Here is a 15,124-nt window from a genome sequence, read left to right as displayed (position 1 = left end):
CACATATATATGAAAAGAAAAAAAGATACACGGGCGTGCTCTCAGGCAAGCCCAGCTCCTTGGAAGCCTCGAAAGCCCACCGCAGGGTCTTCTGGGATGGGTACCTGCCCGGGGATGAGAGGACTCAATCCCTGCTTCCTACTTGCATGGGTGAGGGCCTGGAGGGATTCTGCAGTCTCTGCACGCCCCCTGCTGGTCACATTAGGGCACTGCAGCCATGCCTGCCACAGCCCGCACGCCCCCTCCCAACACCACTTAGCATCGCTTTCCACCGGGCCAACTGCCACCCAGCCCCCACCCCATTTGCCCCCAAGAGAAGCACCAGACTCCTCTTCAAAGGTCACTTCCCCAGAAGGCAACCCATATTCTCCTGGCCACCCTCCCCCTGAACTGTCAGCTGCTGGCCTAGGGCGTGGCCCATAGTCTGCTCGCTCCACAGGCATGTGTGGAATGGGAGTGCTTCTGGCTTCCCTGTTGTCTTCTGCACCCGGCGGTGGGTGGAGCAGTGGGAAGGGCCCCCTGGCCTGGGGTTTACATTCCAGCCCCCACTATTTGCTATGTGACCTCAGCCAAGTGACACAGTGAAGACAAAAACCAGGGATGCAGTGCCTAATGCTCTGGGCTGGGTCGGACTCCTTTCCCATCAGGCCTTGCGTTCCTAGCCTGGGTGTAACTCCAGTGATGGGGCCAAGGGCATTGCTGACTCTGAAGCCCCAGTAAGACTGCTCCAGGGAGCTTTCCTGAACTCTGCTAGAACTGGTTAGGCAACCCTGCTCTGCCTCAGCAGGGCCTGCAAACCCCTAGGGAAACGCACCCCAGGAAAAGGGAACAGCATGAGCAAAGGTCTGGAGGTGGGACCCTGCTCTGGGTTAGGTTTTCTCTTTCCACGGCTGAGCAGCCCTTTCCTCATAATGGCTACCTTCAGTTCTCTGAATCCTCCTTATTCCCATTTCACTGATAAGACCGAGTCACTTGCCCAAGACTCAGGTGGGAGCTGAAATGGGGGGCTGTGACATCTCACCTGCCCTAAGTCCAAATGAGTGAGTAGATTGGTGCTTGAGTGAAGGGGCCAGAGGGGCAGCAGGTGGGGCCTGAGTAGGCTGGGGATAGCTCAGGTGGCATGCACACAGGCTGGGGGGAGTCAAGGCAGAGTTTATTGGCCCTTGAGTGCCCCCACCCCTCCTCTCAAAGCCAGGTCAGGACTGAGATGGAGGTGACATGGACAGACCCAGACAGAACGGCCCTGCCTGAGGGACAGCCAGGCAGCCACCCACCAGGGAGAGGGTAGGAGGGAGGATGCGCAGTCGGGCGGCCTGCTGCAGGTCGGGGTCCTCTCCCATCCTCCTGGAGGCGCAGGCAGAGCAGAGACTCACACTAGAGCAGCGCCAGGGCAGGATCCTCTTCGACCAGCTGATCGACGGGCACTTCTGCCTCTGCCCACTCTACTGGCTTTTTGAGTCTGGGGGCTATGCCCTGGTCCCATTTACAAACTCCCTGGCTCTTTGAGGAGCGCTTGGCGACCCTCACCTCCCCCTGACCTGACCCAAGACATCATCCTGAGGGGCCCAGTCAGTCTCAGCCCGGAGCCCTGCCTGGCCTCGAAGACATAGGGACATGAGGCTTTCACAGAAAGCCACTGGGGAGGGGAGAGGCGGCAGTGAGTCACTTGGCAGTTTGAAGGGGGAGGGGGTCAGCACCTCACAGTTGAGGTGCTGGGCCCTGCTTGCTTTGGTCTGGCATTACCCAGGACCCCTTTGGGGTGTGAGCTGGGGCTCTGGATCCAGTATCTGCTGGCCCTGAGAGGAACTCAGGGCAAATCACAGCTTCTCCTCGCCAGCCTGGATTCGGGTGTAGGCCTCTTGGTCCAGCGGTAGGTAGCGGCCCTTCCGGGCATCCAGGTAGAACAGCGGGTCTTTCACGACTGCAGGGTTAAAGCCCTCCTTCCGCAGCTCTGTCTTCTGTAACTTAAACGTCCCTAAGGGAGCAGATGACGGGGAAGGAGAATCAGAGGGTGCAGGCAGGGGCTGAGCTCCCGGGAACCCACCCACTGACAGAGGAAGACCAGAGAGACATAGGAAAGGGCACATGTGGGGCAGCAGATCCCTTTCTAGTTTGCAAAGAAGGCTCCATCCACCTCATTATGTACATTTCTCAGAGCAGCCCTGCATTACCCACCCCCTTTTTACAAAAGGAGAAACTGAGACCCAACTAGGGAAGCTATTTGTCCACAGCCACATACTGAGTGACGGCAGAGGTAGCAGAACTTGGGTCTCTGTGATGGCTTTGATCTGAGTACCTCCCAGGTACAGGTGCAATGGCATTTAATCTGCTCATCAACCCGAGTGTTCATCCGTCTTCTATGGATTTTAAGATGCACATGTTTTCAGATTTTAACACCTCTGAAATAGTGTAAGTGGCAGTGGCTTTTTTTTTTTTTTAAAGTAATGTGATATTCTTTTTTTTTTTTTTTTTAAATATATTTTATTGATTTTTTACAGAGAGGAAGGGAGAGGGAGAGAGAGTTAGAAACATCGATGAGAGAGAAACATCCATCAGCTGCCTCCTGCACACCCCTTACTGGGGATGTGCCCGCAACCAAGGTACATGCCCTTGACCAGAATCGAACCTGGGACCTTTCAGTCCGCAGGCCGACGCTCTATCCACTGAGCCAAACCGGTTAGGGCGGCAGTGGCTTTTTTAATAGTATCAAGCAGGGCTGACATGATAACCCTGTGGGAGGTGACCAGGCAAGTGAGACCGGAGGCTGAGCAGCCAGGGAAGGGCCGAGAAGTGGGGAGAGTCAGGGCAGGGCAGCGGGGACCGAGGAGAGCAGGGTGGGGGTCTGGTCATGGATTTCCTGCCCACCAGGTAACTCCTGAGTCGTCAGTGTACCAACGACAGAAGAATGGCACCACCCTGTCACGCCATGGTAGACCCACAACTCATCTTTTCCCGGATGACGACCACGCACTCATTTCCCCACGCCCCGCCCTGGCTGCCTGCTACCCCCGCCCCCCCGCTCCATGCAGCAGCAAGAGGGCCTTGCAGAACATGAATCTGACCAGCTACTACCCTGCTCAAACAATTCTGTGGCTCCCTACTGCCCCCACCCCAGCCCACAAGGCTCTGGGCTTCCAGCCCTGCTAGCCTCGCTTCGCCCACTCATGCCACTGCCCACCCCTCTCACGGACTCCAACTTTGGGGGCCTCCTTTTACTCCTCTAGTGTCCAAGGTCTTCCTGCCTCAGGCTTCACACGTGCTGTTCCCAGAGCCCAGAATGCCTCCCACACTCACACAGGCCTCCTTCTCCTTCAGGTCTCAGCTTAAACGTCGCCGCCTCAGGGAAGTCTCCTCGTCCTCCGAAAGCCCTTCATTCTCTTTTCTGTCAGTTTGATCTGAATTCCGTTCTTAATCTTGGAATTCCCTGTCCTAAGGCTGTCTCCGCTACTGCTCTAGAAGCTCCAAGAAAGCACAGGTCCTATCAGACACCGTTACGTAGGCCCCCAAGGCCTAGCACAGTGCCTGGCACACAGTTGGTACTCAACATTTCCTCCATTAATGAATGGATGAACCTGCTCTCTCTGAAGGCTCCACCTGCTCACTTGTATACAGGGAGGTCAGCTTATCAACTACCTGGCTAAGCTATGGGTGAAGTTCAAGGGACAGCCACCCGGGTCTCTCAAGAAGGAACCGGGAAAGAGCCTAGGCCTGCAACTGCACGTTGGAGCAGGGGAGGAGACAGACCTGTTTTGTGAAGCTCAGGCATGAGGCGCAGGAAGATGGGACGGGCATAGAGGGGCAGCTCTTTCTCCAGCAGCTGTGCAAAGTGCTCCAGGTCGCAACTGCCAGTGGGGTTGGCCACAGCAGCCATTCCGGCTCTGCCCTCGGTTCCTGAGGGGAGTGGAGTGAACAGTGAGCGGCTGGCAGTGCCCCCTGGTGGCACCTCCCCACACATACCTGGTACTTCCCACCTGCCCATAAAAGATACCTGGCACCTCGACACCATATACTGCCACATCGGCCATGTCTAGCAGGCGGCTAAGTGTGCCCTCCACCTCCGTGGTGGACACATTCTCGCCTTTCCAGCGGAACGTGTCCCCCGTGCGGTCTCGGAAATACAGGTAGCCCAGCTCATCCATCACCAGTACATCACCTAGGAAGGGGATGTGAGGTAGGGCTTAGGCCAGGTAGTCCTCGCTGGATCCCAAGAATTTGCTTGGCTGTAGGGGATGGGATTGGGGAATCCTGGGGAGGTGTCCTCTGAAGGTGGGAAAGACCCCTTCATATCTCTCCATCCCTACCCTCTGATGGGGCTGTGAAGGGCTAGGGAGAGGTGCCCACTCACCGGTGAGGTAAGCCTGGTCCCCCTTTTTGAAGACATCCTTGGCGATCTTCTTATTGTTGGCACCCTGGTTGAGGTAGCCATCGAAGCGCCGCAGAGGGTCTTGCTGAATGATGCGGCCCACCAACTGGCCCGGCTCACCTGGGGGTGGGAAGGCGGGGCCAGATTTGCCATGGTGGCCTCTTCTACTGGTCCCCCTGCCCCCAAATGCACCCTACATGCTGATCTGACCCCTGGTCATACTACTTCCCACAGAAATTCCATCCCCCCCCCCAAGTCCAATCCCCCAAGGCAGGAGCTTCTCTTGGCAGGTCTGACACACGTAGGCACTCAGTGATATCTCATCAACTGAGCCGAAGGAAAGATGGACAAATAGATGAAAGGGTGGCTGAACTCTACACGGACAGTCTGGCCACAGCAGCATTCCCTGGGCTCCTGGCTCAGCTCAAAGAGCTTCATGTTCTGCACCACATGATCCTCCGGGCCACCCCATGAGGCAGTGCTGCCATCAGCCCCGTTGCAAGGTGGGGGACTCGGGCCCAGAGCTACAGGGCTGAGCTAGGCGGCCTGGACCCAGGGTCCTCAACACAAAAGAGAAGAGATCAGTGGTCGGCAAACTCATTAGTCAACAGAGCCAAATATCAACAGTACAATGATTGAAGTTTCTTTTGAGAGCCGAAAACCGACTTCTGCGCATGGGCCACGAAGTTTCAATTGCACTGTACGTGCGCGCCCGCATGTGGTATTTTGTGGAAGAGCCACACTCAAGGGGCCAAAGAGCCACATGTGGCTCGCGAGCCGCAGTTTGCCGACCACTGGAATAGATGATCTAAGGGAATAAACGACTAAGAACTGACTGATGGCCACTGGTCAGAACAGGGTTACCTCCCACCCACCCTGTCCTGTTCTCCTCCTGGGCCACTCCCTCCCCTCTGACCCCCAATTCCAACCCCAGGACAGACCTGGTTGGCACGGAAGGCAGACACCATTGGGCCCCCGGATCAGCTCCATGGTGTCCTCGTTGACACGTACTAGCCGGATTGGGTACACGAAGGACAGGATGCGGCTGTTGAAGCCACAGGCTCCCACCTGCAAAGGCCAAGACTTGGGCCTGGGCTCCCCCGATGCGCCCCAAACTGGGCAATGTGTGCGGGAGGACACTCCAGCACCCTCTCTCCCTTGCTGGAACTCTGCCCTCCCTTCTGCTGCCAGTGCCTTCCGTGACCCATCCATGTCCCCAGCCTGAGTAGTACCTGGCTGTCAAAGTTGCCCAGGCTGCAATTGCACTCAGTGGCCCCGTAGAACTCAGCCACCTGGGGGATGTTGAAGCGACCAGAAAATTCGGTCCATATGGACTGTCGGAGGCCGTTGCCCAGCGCCATGCGCACCCGGTGCCGGTTTTCCACCTCCCGGGGCGGCTGGTTCAGGAGGTAGCGGCACAGCTCGCCGATATACTGCACAATCTGGAGGTGGACTTGGGGTGAGTTTGGGTCCCTGAGGTTGCTCTCACCTCCCGCCTCCCAGCTAGCTCTGTCCCTCCCCACCCGGCAATCCTTTTCCTCTCTGGGCCTCAGTCTCTCCACCTGAACAATGAACAACTGGCTGCCTTAGCTGTAAGACAGGAGTCCCCGAGGGGGGCTAGTGGGAGGGTCACCAGGGGACAGGGATGGCTCATCTCCTTCCCTCTCACTCACTGTGCAGTTGTACTTGATACAATCATCCCAGAAGCGAGAGGCTGAGAACTTCTTCCGGATAACCACTGTCATGCCATGGAGCAGGCACTGCCCGATTCCCACGATGTTTCCTGAGGCAGAGTGAGCCCCGGACGTCAGTGAGATGGGACACCCTTCCCTCCAGAGCCTTGTCTTACCCAGCCCAAAGGTCCTCTCCCTCCAACACTAATGATAATCACTCCCCTAGTCAGACATCTTCCATGGCTTCCCTGTGCCTATTGGGTCAATTACATGTTCCCCCAGAGCCTGCAGAGCTGACCCCAAGTTCCTGTTCTGATAACCGTAATGATGCCCTTCAACTGGGGGGACCAAGTTAGCCCGCCTGGCTTCTGCACCGCACATCTGCCTGCATTGAATACACCTCTTCCAAGAAGCCTTCTAGGCCAGACCAAGCTCTTCCCTTGAGCTGAGCTCCTGTTCCCTGGCCCTCCCGTACTCACCATGCTATTTCTTGTATCATGTAAGGTAGGCTTCCATCATTCATCCTGCCCCAACACACACCCAACTCTAAGCACCTTGAGGACAGGAACTATATTTATTCCATCCCTGTCTTCCCCTAAGACCAAGCAGCAAGGCCACGTATATCCACGGGAACAAACTGAAGTCAGACCAGCCCAGGTGCCCTGTGGGACACGGCCATACAAGCAATCAGACTGGAGTGGCCATCTCGTTTTTGTTGTTTATTTTATTTTTTGGCCATCCTTGTTCAGAGCTCCAGTCAATGGCCACATCTGGATTTGAACCCTGATTTCACTCGAAAGCTCATGTGTTTCAACTGCAACCTGCTGCCTGCCAAGAGGGACAGGGTTCCTGAGGCCCTAGGGCAGCCGTGGGCAAACTATGGCCCGTGGGCCGGATCCGGCTGTTCTATCCGGTTCTCTTGCTCTCCCCTCCGCTCCTTTACTTTGAATTTATATTAGTTCACACAAACACTCCATCCATGCTTTTGTTCCGGCCCTCTGGTCCAGTTTAAGAACCCATTGTGGCCCTCGAGTCAAAAAGTTTGCCCACCCCTGGTCTAGGGGTTCTGGAGACGGAGGAGCGGCCCACGTTACCGGCAGAGTGGTAGAGTGGGAGGCAGTCATAGACAATGTCATCGGGACGCATGCGAAATCCGTAGTACACCAGGGCAGCCATGCGGTAGTACCTGGGAGGGCAGAGGGCGGAGAGCTCAGTGGGCCCCTGGGAAGGCAGAAGGGGAGGCTCCTGGGCCCTGTCACCCCGGCTCTCCCCCCAGGCACCTGTCCCTTACCTGCTGTGCACTACGATGGCAGCTTTGGGCAGCCCCGTGGTGCCCGATGTGTAGATGTAGAAGAGCTTATCTGAAGAAAACAGACACATAAGCATCTGTGAGAGGGCAGCAGAGGGCCGAGTACAGAGTCAGACGGACACCTGTGTGTGTGTATCATTCAGTGCCTATTCCCATCACACCTCCTCCAGAAGGCCCACTCTGATGACCCCAGACACCTCTCTCTGCTCTAATGCCTGCGTCTGTTCCATCAACAACCTTTTTCTGGGCCCTCCCTCTGTGCCAGACCCAGAGAGACATCGGTGACCAAGAGGAGTACAGGCTCTGCCCTGGTGGAGACTGCAGCCATGGGAGACAGGCAGATGCAGACCGGCATTCCAACATGAGTCCAAACGGAAGCACAGGGCCGGTCAAAGCCCAGTGGCAGCACCTGACCCGGGCTTCAGGGAGGGGAGGGGGCCACAGGGAGGGTTTCCCAAGTCTTAGAGCGTGAGGAGGCACTGAGCTGCAGGAAGCAGGGTGCTGAGGTCGCTCCTGCAGCACTGGTCATTTCTTTTTCCCACCCTGCAGCCCCGTCCAGGGACCGTCACATTATGGTTTCTGTATGAGGCTCAGCGCCCCCAGGCTGGAGGCTCCAGGAAGTCCGGAACACCATGGGGTGACTGCATGTTCCTTATCGACCATCTCCTGCTCTCGTGGGCCTGCCGTATGCCAGCCTAGGCTGCACACCGTGAGGGCAACAGGCTGAACCAGCCCGGGTCCCTGCCCTCAAGTGGCTTACAAAAGCACCAGGAGATAAGATCCGTATATGACAGATTAAATGACTGTAATGAGGACAATGACCTGTTACTGAGCCCTTCCTGCCACACCCTAGCTTCCCAGTGCATCTCTTTCAATCCTTAGTCACTACACAAAATAGGTTCTGTTACCACCCCCAAGTTTATGGCTGTAGGAACCCAGGGCTCAGAGGGGCACCTCAGGTGTTCAGGGTCACACAAGGGAAGCAGCAACAGAGCCAGAATATGAACTAGTCCAAGCTCTAAGCCACCAGGATACACAGCAAGCTCTGGGCTCCACAAGGCAGTATAGAAGAGAGGCAAAAGAGTCTAGGGGGCTGCCTGGAGGAGGGGAGGTGGAGACAGACAGCCCAGTACAGGTGCTGGATGAATATTTAAAGGGCCCCTGGCCCAACTCCAAACAAAACTTAGAAACAGCAGGATCCTGGGCTCCGCATGACCCTACACATGTTAGGCATCCATGAAGTCTTGTTCAACAAATCAGAATCAGATTTTGTGAGCTCCTATGTACTCAACACCATGCCTAACACTTTCCTACATACCAGCTCATTTAACCTGCACAGTAACCCCAGAGTTACTGTACCCATTTTCCCAGATGGAAAAGGGAGGTGACATGACTCACTCCAGGTCACACAGCAAGTATGCAGAACACAGGCCTCTGGCCATAAGGCCAGTGATCTGTCCTTGGCCACCTTAGGGTTCCTCTGTGGGGGGTGGGGGACTCACCTGTGAAGCCCTTGTCAGGGCAACTGGGCAGGTGCTTGGGGGCATCTTCCAGCAAGGGGTCCAGGTGCTCTGTGCTGGCAGGCACTAGGCTGGGCTCCCACGGACCAGAGCAGAAGAGGCTGATTGAAGGGTCCAAGTTGGCATGGATCTCAAAGACAGCTGCGGGGGAGACAGGGCAGATCCCAGGAACTCTGCTCATGTCAGGGCTGGGCATGCTGTCAGGGGAGGCTGGCTGGGTAGGTGGAGAGAGAAGCAACCTGGACCTCATAATAAGAAAGATGCTGATAGGAGCAACAGCTCCTATTAGCTTCTGGCTAACTACACAGTGGGCTCTTTATATGCATTCTCCTGCTCACACACCCTAGGACGTAGGTACCAATATTAGCCCATTTTACAGATGAGGAAATTGAGGCTCTGAGAATAAGAGGGACTTGCTCACAGCCAGAACATGCTAAAGCTGGGAATTGAAGCCAGCTCTATCTCACATGAAGGTTTACTCTCTTACCCACTGTACTAGGCTAGTCTGTGGGGGTCTGGTTAGAAGGGAGGAGTGGGGCTCAGAGGTTAGCAGCCCTCCAGCCTCTTCAGACAGTGGGAACCTTCTCAGGCTCCCCCATGCATTACAGATGTCCACCTGCCCTAGGCATGGGCCAGTCCTGGCCCACTTGGCCCCATTTCCTCTGGCTTCCTCTTTTTTGTCCAAACACCTCCACTCTCCCTGCTCAATCTGTCCTCTTCCCCTTTCAACTTCTCAATAACCTTCCCTGTCCATTACTCCACAAACCACAGCAGTGTGGGGAGAAAGAACAGGAACACTGTGGCCAAGCCCAGATCAAATCTGGGTTCCACCACTTACCAGGTGCATGAGTTCCTCACACCACTATGAACCTCAGTCTCATCTACAAAGCTGATGACAGTCCCTTCCTCAGCAGGCTTCGTGAAGGTTAGAGCTGCACTTGTAAAGTACCATGCTCAGCACCCAGTTAGTACCCAATGTGGCAGCCAAAAACTGTAAGCTCTGCAGGACAGCAGAGAATGGACTCTTGTTCCATTTTTACAGATGAAGAAATGAGGCCTAATTAGTCACAAGAATGGCTACCAATTTAATCTGAGAACTCACCTAGCATCAACCACTTTGTTAGTGCTTCAGGTGAGGTATTACCTTGAAAACAGTATAGTGAGGAAACTGAGGCACAGAGCATTCTGGTCTCTTACTCAGGATCACCAGCTTCCCAGTGGCAGAGCCCAGGCTGTCTGACTCTAAGGCTCATGCTCTTAACCTCTGAGCTACACAGCTTCCCCAGGGCTGGAAGAGGTCTGTGCAAGGTCCCATGAGACTTCCTGCCTGTCCCTGCCTCTTCGGGGCTCACCTGGGGCCATCTCACTGCCAAAGATGAGGGCCCGGGCCCGGGAGGTGGTCAGGCAGTGGCGCAGGGCATCCCGCCGGAGGTTGGTGTTGATCAGGGCCGCCTCCACACCCAGCTTGGCCATGCCCAGCCACAGGCCCACGAACTCATTGCGGTTCTCCATGAAGAGGGCAGCCACATCGCCGGAGGCCAGGCCCCGGGCTTGCAGGAAGTTGGCCACACTGCTCGAGTAGTCATCCAGCTGACGGAAGGTCCAGTGTGTGTCTGTGCCCTCAAAGATCAGGGCTGTCTTGTTAGGGTGGCGCTGTACCGTAGAGGCAAACAAAATGGGCACTGTCCGCCGCTGCCGCAGGTACCGCCGGACCTTCGCCTTCACCTTCAGGAGCACTATGCCGCCACTGTGTGGGAGCCAGCAAGGGAGCTGTGACTGCTGGGCTGCGAGTGGGGTTCCCTGCACCCTGGCCCAGGGTGCTGCCCCATGGGCCTCAGGCTCCTAAGCCCCATCACTTACAACACTCCCCTTGTCCAGCGCCTGTATGCTGGGCACCGTTACACACACCAGTTTGCTAATGTCCTACAGGGACCAGGGCAATTACTCCCTCCCCTGTACAGAGGCGGAAACTAAGGCTCTGCCAGCAGATGGCTTGCCCTGGCTTCATAGGTAAAGATCTGAAGCCCAGTCCTCTCTGGCTCCAGAGTTCAACCCAGGGGTGGGCAAACTTTTTGACTCGAGGGCCACAATGGGTTCTTAAACTGGACCGGAGGGCCGGAACAAAAGCATGGATGGAGTGTTTGTGTGAACTAATATAAATTCAAAGTAAAGGAGCGGAGGGGAGAGCAAGAGAACCCTCCGCTCTTTCGGCTCTGCGGAACAGCCGAAAGGGCCGGATCCGGCCCGCGGGCCGTAGTTTGCCCACGGCTGGTTCAACCCCTACTACCATCCCTGTCTACACTGAGTCTGCTGCTCCGTCAGAGCATTCTGGGACTCCAGGGCCCAAGTCAAGATCTCTTTCGGGGCCTCCCACAATGCCATATCATACCTCCCCCCACAATGCCCCAATAAAGGATGAGTTTGCGATTTGTCCAGTCTTCCTCTCTGTGAGCCCAGCAAGGAGAGGGCTCCATCCCAGTCACCACCTTGTCCTCTGGGCCCTGCTCAGTGCCAGGCAGAGATGTTCAGCACGTTTTGTGGAATCGCTGGCCACACCCCCCTCTCCTGCCCTGCCCCTGCCACCTGACCCCTGAACTGTCTCAGCTTCCCAGCCTCTATGCCTTTGGTGATGCTGTGCCCTCTGGCTGGAATCCCTTGATCTCACCACCTTGAGGTATCTCTCAAGAACAACTACTTTGGCCCTAGCCTGTTTGGCTCAGTGGATAGAGCATTAGCCTGCGTCCTGGGTTTGATTCCGGTCAAGGGTACATGACTGGATCCCCAGTGGGGGGCATGCTGGATGCAGTCAATCAATGATTCTCTTTCATCATTGATGTTTCTATCTCTCTCACCCTCTACCTTCCTCTCTGAAATCAATAAAAATAAATTTTTTTTTTAAAAAAAAAGAAAGAACTACTTTGCCTCCAGAAGGCCTTCTCTGATTCCCTGAGGCCCTGGCCTAAGCCATCTCTCCCTGCCCCGCTCCCACAGCTCTCTGCTGCTACCACCCTTCTTGCAGTGGCCACTCTATACTTCCTTTTGAAATCAACTCAGACTGACAAATGCTGAGCTGCCTGTTCTGGGTGTGAGTCACTGTGTTGGGCACTGGGACACTACTGTGAGCAAGACTGCCAGGGTCACCCTAACAGGTTTGGCTCAGTGGACAGAGCGTCGGCCTGCGGACTGAAGGGTCCCAGGTTTGATTCCGGTCAAGGGCATGTACCTTGGTTGCGGGCACATCTCCAGTGGGGAGTGTGCAGGAGGCAGCTGATCGATGTTTCTAACTATCTATCTCTCCCTTCCTCTCTATAAAAAATCAATAAAATATATTAAAAAAAAAAAAAAAAGACTGCCAGGGTCTCTGTCCACATGGCACTGCCAGCTTAGGGGTTTACTGTATCCCCTAAATATCTCCCAGACCAGGCCAAGCGTGGCCCGGGACTGGGTCTGCCTTCCTCCTCTCTGGGCTCCAGAGCCTCGCACCTGGCACAGAGACGGCAACAGCAGGTGTTTCTGGTCCAGGAAACCCTGTGGAACACACCTGACATTCTCTGGGGAGGTTTTCCCAGATGTCTGACTCGGGGCCCTGTCAGACGCATGCCAACCCAAGGACAAGGCCTTTGCCACAGGATTCTTATTACCACCTACAGACCCCTTTCAGATGGCTCCTCAGCACCTCTCCCTAACTTAGTGTTCCATGCTATGTCCCAGGCCCCCAAGTTGGCCCCAGGCTAAGGAGCACCAAGTCAGGGAGATTCCCCAGGAGGAGACTGTGGCCTTGGAGGTGGAGGTACTAGTGCCAGGGAAAGGGTGTGGAGAAGAGGCTGCTGCTTTGGGGCCCAGCTGCCCTGTGCTGGTAGAGGCCCCGGGTCTGTTCTGGGGAAGTTTTGTGGACTAGGCGCCCAGAGAGGTGTGGGAGACTCCAGGCAGGGCTAAACCAAGTACTCACAAAACATCGCGCCTGATGGTCTTGATGAAGATCCGGACAAAGCGCCAGCCACCAGATCCCAGATAGAGGAACAGCAGGGAAAACACCACCTGAGTCCAGGGCAGTTTCAGCACCAGCTTGGAGAATAGCAACACTCCCAGGAGAGACGCCCCGAGCAGCATTGTGGCCTGTGAGCACAGGGTCGTCAGTGGATTCAGATGTCCAAGTTCTCCACTTCCTGGCCCAGGCAGCCAGGCCACTATGATCCCATGGGGTCAACCTGTAGTGTGTCTTGGCAATACCGAGTGAGGTGGCCACTGACGGGTTCCCGTTCCAGGGCTGTCTGGAAGGGGCAGGCTAGGGGCATTGGAGGAGAGGTGAGGAGTTCCAGAGGTGACAGGCAGGAGGCTAGGTTCTAGGGCCCTTGTCCCATCTCTGCCCACAATTCTCCGAGTGACCTTGGGCAAGTCCCTTTCCTACTTTAGGACTTAGTTTCCTCCTCCGTGCGATGGGTGTAGTGAGACTTGCTCTCAGAAACCTTTCCAGCCAAAATAGGATAGTCCACTCTCCTGACATCTAGGGTCCCTAACCAAAATGGCTTGGGGAGGGGTACTAACGTAAGCACCTCTGGCTCCACCCCATACCCAAAGACCTGGGCAGGCTGTGTGGATGACCAGGCCAAACCACAACACCCCAAGGGGCAGCTTCCTGGGAAGGGGCCCTAGCCCGGTCCCTGCCCAGAGGCTCCCGCAGCGCCATGGCTCTGCTGGCCCATAGGGGGCGACAGAGCAAACCGGGTAGAGTCCGGCGGTGCCTGAGAGGTGATAGCCCGAAAAGAAAAGATGACTGAGAGGAAGAGGGCCTTGAAAGCACCGCCACAAACACACTCAGCGAGCCACTCGGATGAATATTTGGGGATTGGGCTCAGGGGGAGGGGAAAAACTGGCTGGGCTGAGATTAGAGCACTTGGGTTCTATTCCTGGCTCTTCACGGATTTGCTCAAGAGGGCGGCAGGTAGAGCTGAGTTTTTCTTCAGGTCCTATTCCTGGGGAGGGGGTGAAGGTCATGGCTGTAATGTAGCCGGAGAGCCTCCAAGCCAGAATGAGGACATGGTCTGGACCACAGGGAGCCCTGTAGACCATCTCCCGCTCCTTCACGCGGAAAGGAAAAGCCGGTAGTACTGAACTAGCGACCCCAACTCCAAAGCCAGGATCTATCTCCAAGGTCCTCAGACCTCTGGCCTTCCAGAGCCGCCAGAGCAAAGGGTAGGAGCCCGTCCCGGAAGGCTGGGAGATGGAATGTGGAGGGAAGAGGATGCCTAGTTCCTTCGGGACCCTATCTCAGGTCGGTCACTGCATACAGCCCTGGCCCCTAAAGAGCCAGGGTAGCAGCAGAGCAGCCGGCAAGGAGACAGCAGCAGGGCGCGCCTCTCACCCAAGGCCGGCACCGTCACACCTGCCTCCGACGGGCCGGGCACATTCCCCGCCCAGGGACCCACTCGCCTGGTCTATGCTCACCCAGCGTCGGCCCCGCCGCGCGGCGCCCCTTCCAGATACGGCCTGGCAGCGGAGTGGAGAGCGCGAGGGGCGTCAGCCGCCCCTGGGCGCGCAGAGCCGGGTCTCAGGAACCCTTCGCCAGCTCTGCGCCCTGCATGGCCCGGACAGTCCCTCCCGCCGCTCAGCACCGCCCGCCCGTGGCGCTCCTCCCCCCGCCTGCCTCCAGCAGCCCAAACCGGCTGCGCCGGCCGGCAACAACGCGAGCCGCAGAGCAAGAGGCGCAGGGCAGTGCCAGCACGCTCGACGCCACCTGGCCCAGCCCGCTCTGCGCGCGCGACGGCCTGAGGCGACGCTTCCCGTGGCATTCTGGGAATTGTAGTCCGTGCCGCAGAGACCCGTGCTTTCTTCTCCCCCTACCCCCCCCACCCCGCCCTTTCCGACCCGATCCCGCCTCTCCCCCCTCCCCTCCGCACCCAGTACGGTTAAGAGACTGGCGGGCTCTGCCTGGGCCCCGAACTCCCAATCCTCCGGCATTCGGATCTGTGGGAGAGCACCCCCCACCTGCCACATTGGCGGAGAATTGGAGTCCGCGTTTAGACCCGGCAGAATTCGGCAAAGGCCCAGCACCACACCTGTAAGAGAGCTAGAAGTGTGGTTTCAGACAGAGAAGTCTAGTAAAGGTTCTGCGGCAAAATGGCTAGCGCATTGGACTTCTATTTGAATTTGGAATGGTTATTCTAAAGTTTTGAATTCGAGGTCCTCCCTCAATTCCATTTGTGGTTGTTTTTTTTATGTTCTATATATTTTTTTTCTTTAATGATTAAGGTATTACATA

The 15,124-nt window shown here is 56.4% G+C and overlaps 1 protein-coding gene across 1 annotated transcript; it reads right to left on the bottom strand.

Annotated features, from left to right (window-relative positions):
* Positions 1-1,131: 1,131 nt before the first annotated feature.
* Positions 1,132-14,607, bottom strand: SLC27A4 (solute carrier family 27 member 4). Its single transcript, XM_080670839.1, has 13 exons — positions 14,311-14,607; positions 12,815-12,981; positions 10,218-10,612; positions 8,848-9,006; positions 7,328-7,397; positions 7,131-7,222; positions 6,037-6,146; positions 5,596-5,805; positions 5,305-5,431; positions 4,346-4,483; positions 3,989-4,153; positions 3,745-3,891; positions 1,132-1,975 (listed from the first exon to the last, which is right to left on the bottom strand). Exons 2-13 carry the CDS (start codon positions 12,973-12,975, stop codon positions 1,818-1,820), a joined length of 1,932 nt encoding a protein of 643 aa, XP_080526965.1. The 5' UTR covers positions 12,976-12,981; positions 14,311-14,607; the 3' UTR covers positions 1,132-1,817.
* Between the last annotated feature and the right edge of the window lie 517 nt (positions 14,608-15,124).

This window comes from Plecotus auritus (genome assembly GCF_963455305.1).
Source record: "Plecotus auritus genome assembly, chromosome: 5".
NCBI lineage: Eukaryota > Metazoa > Chordata > Mammalia > Chiroptera > Vespertilionidae > Plecotus > Plecotus auritus.
The sequence above is the reverse complement of the archived record's forward strand: the minus strand, read 5'-3'. Positions and strand labels throughout refer to the sequence as shown.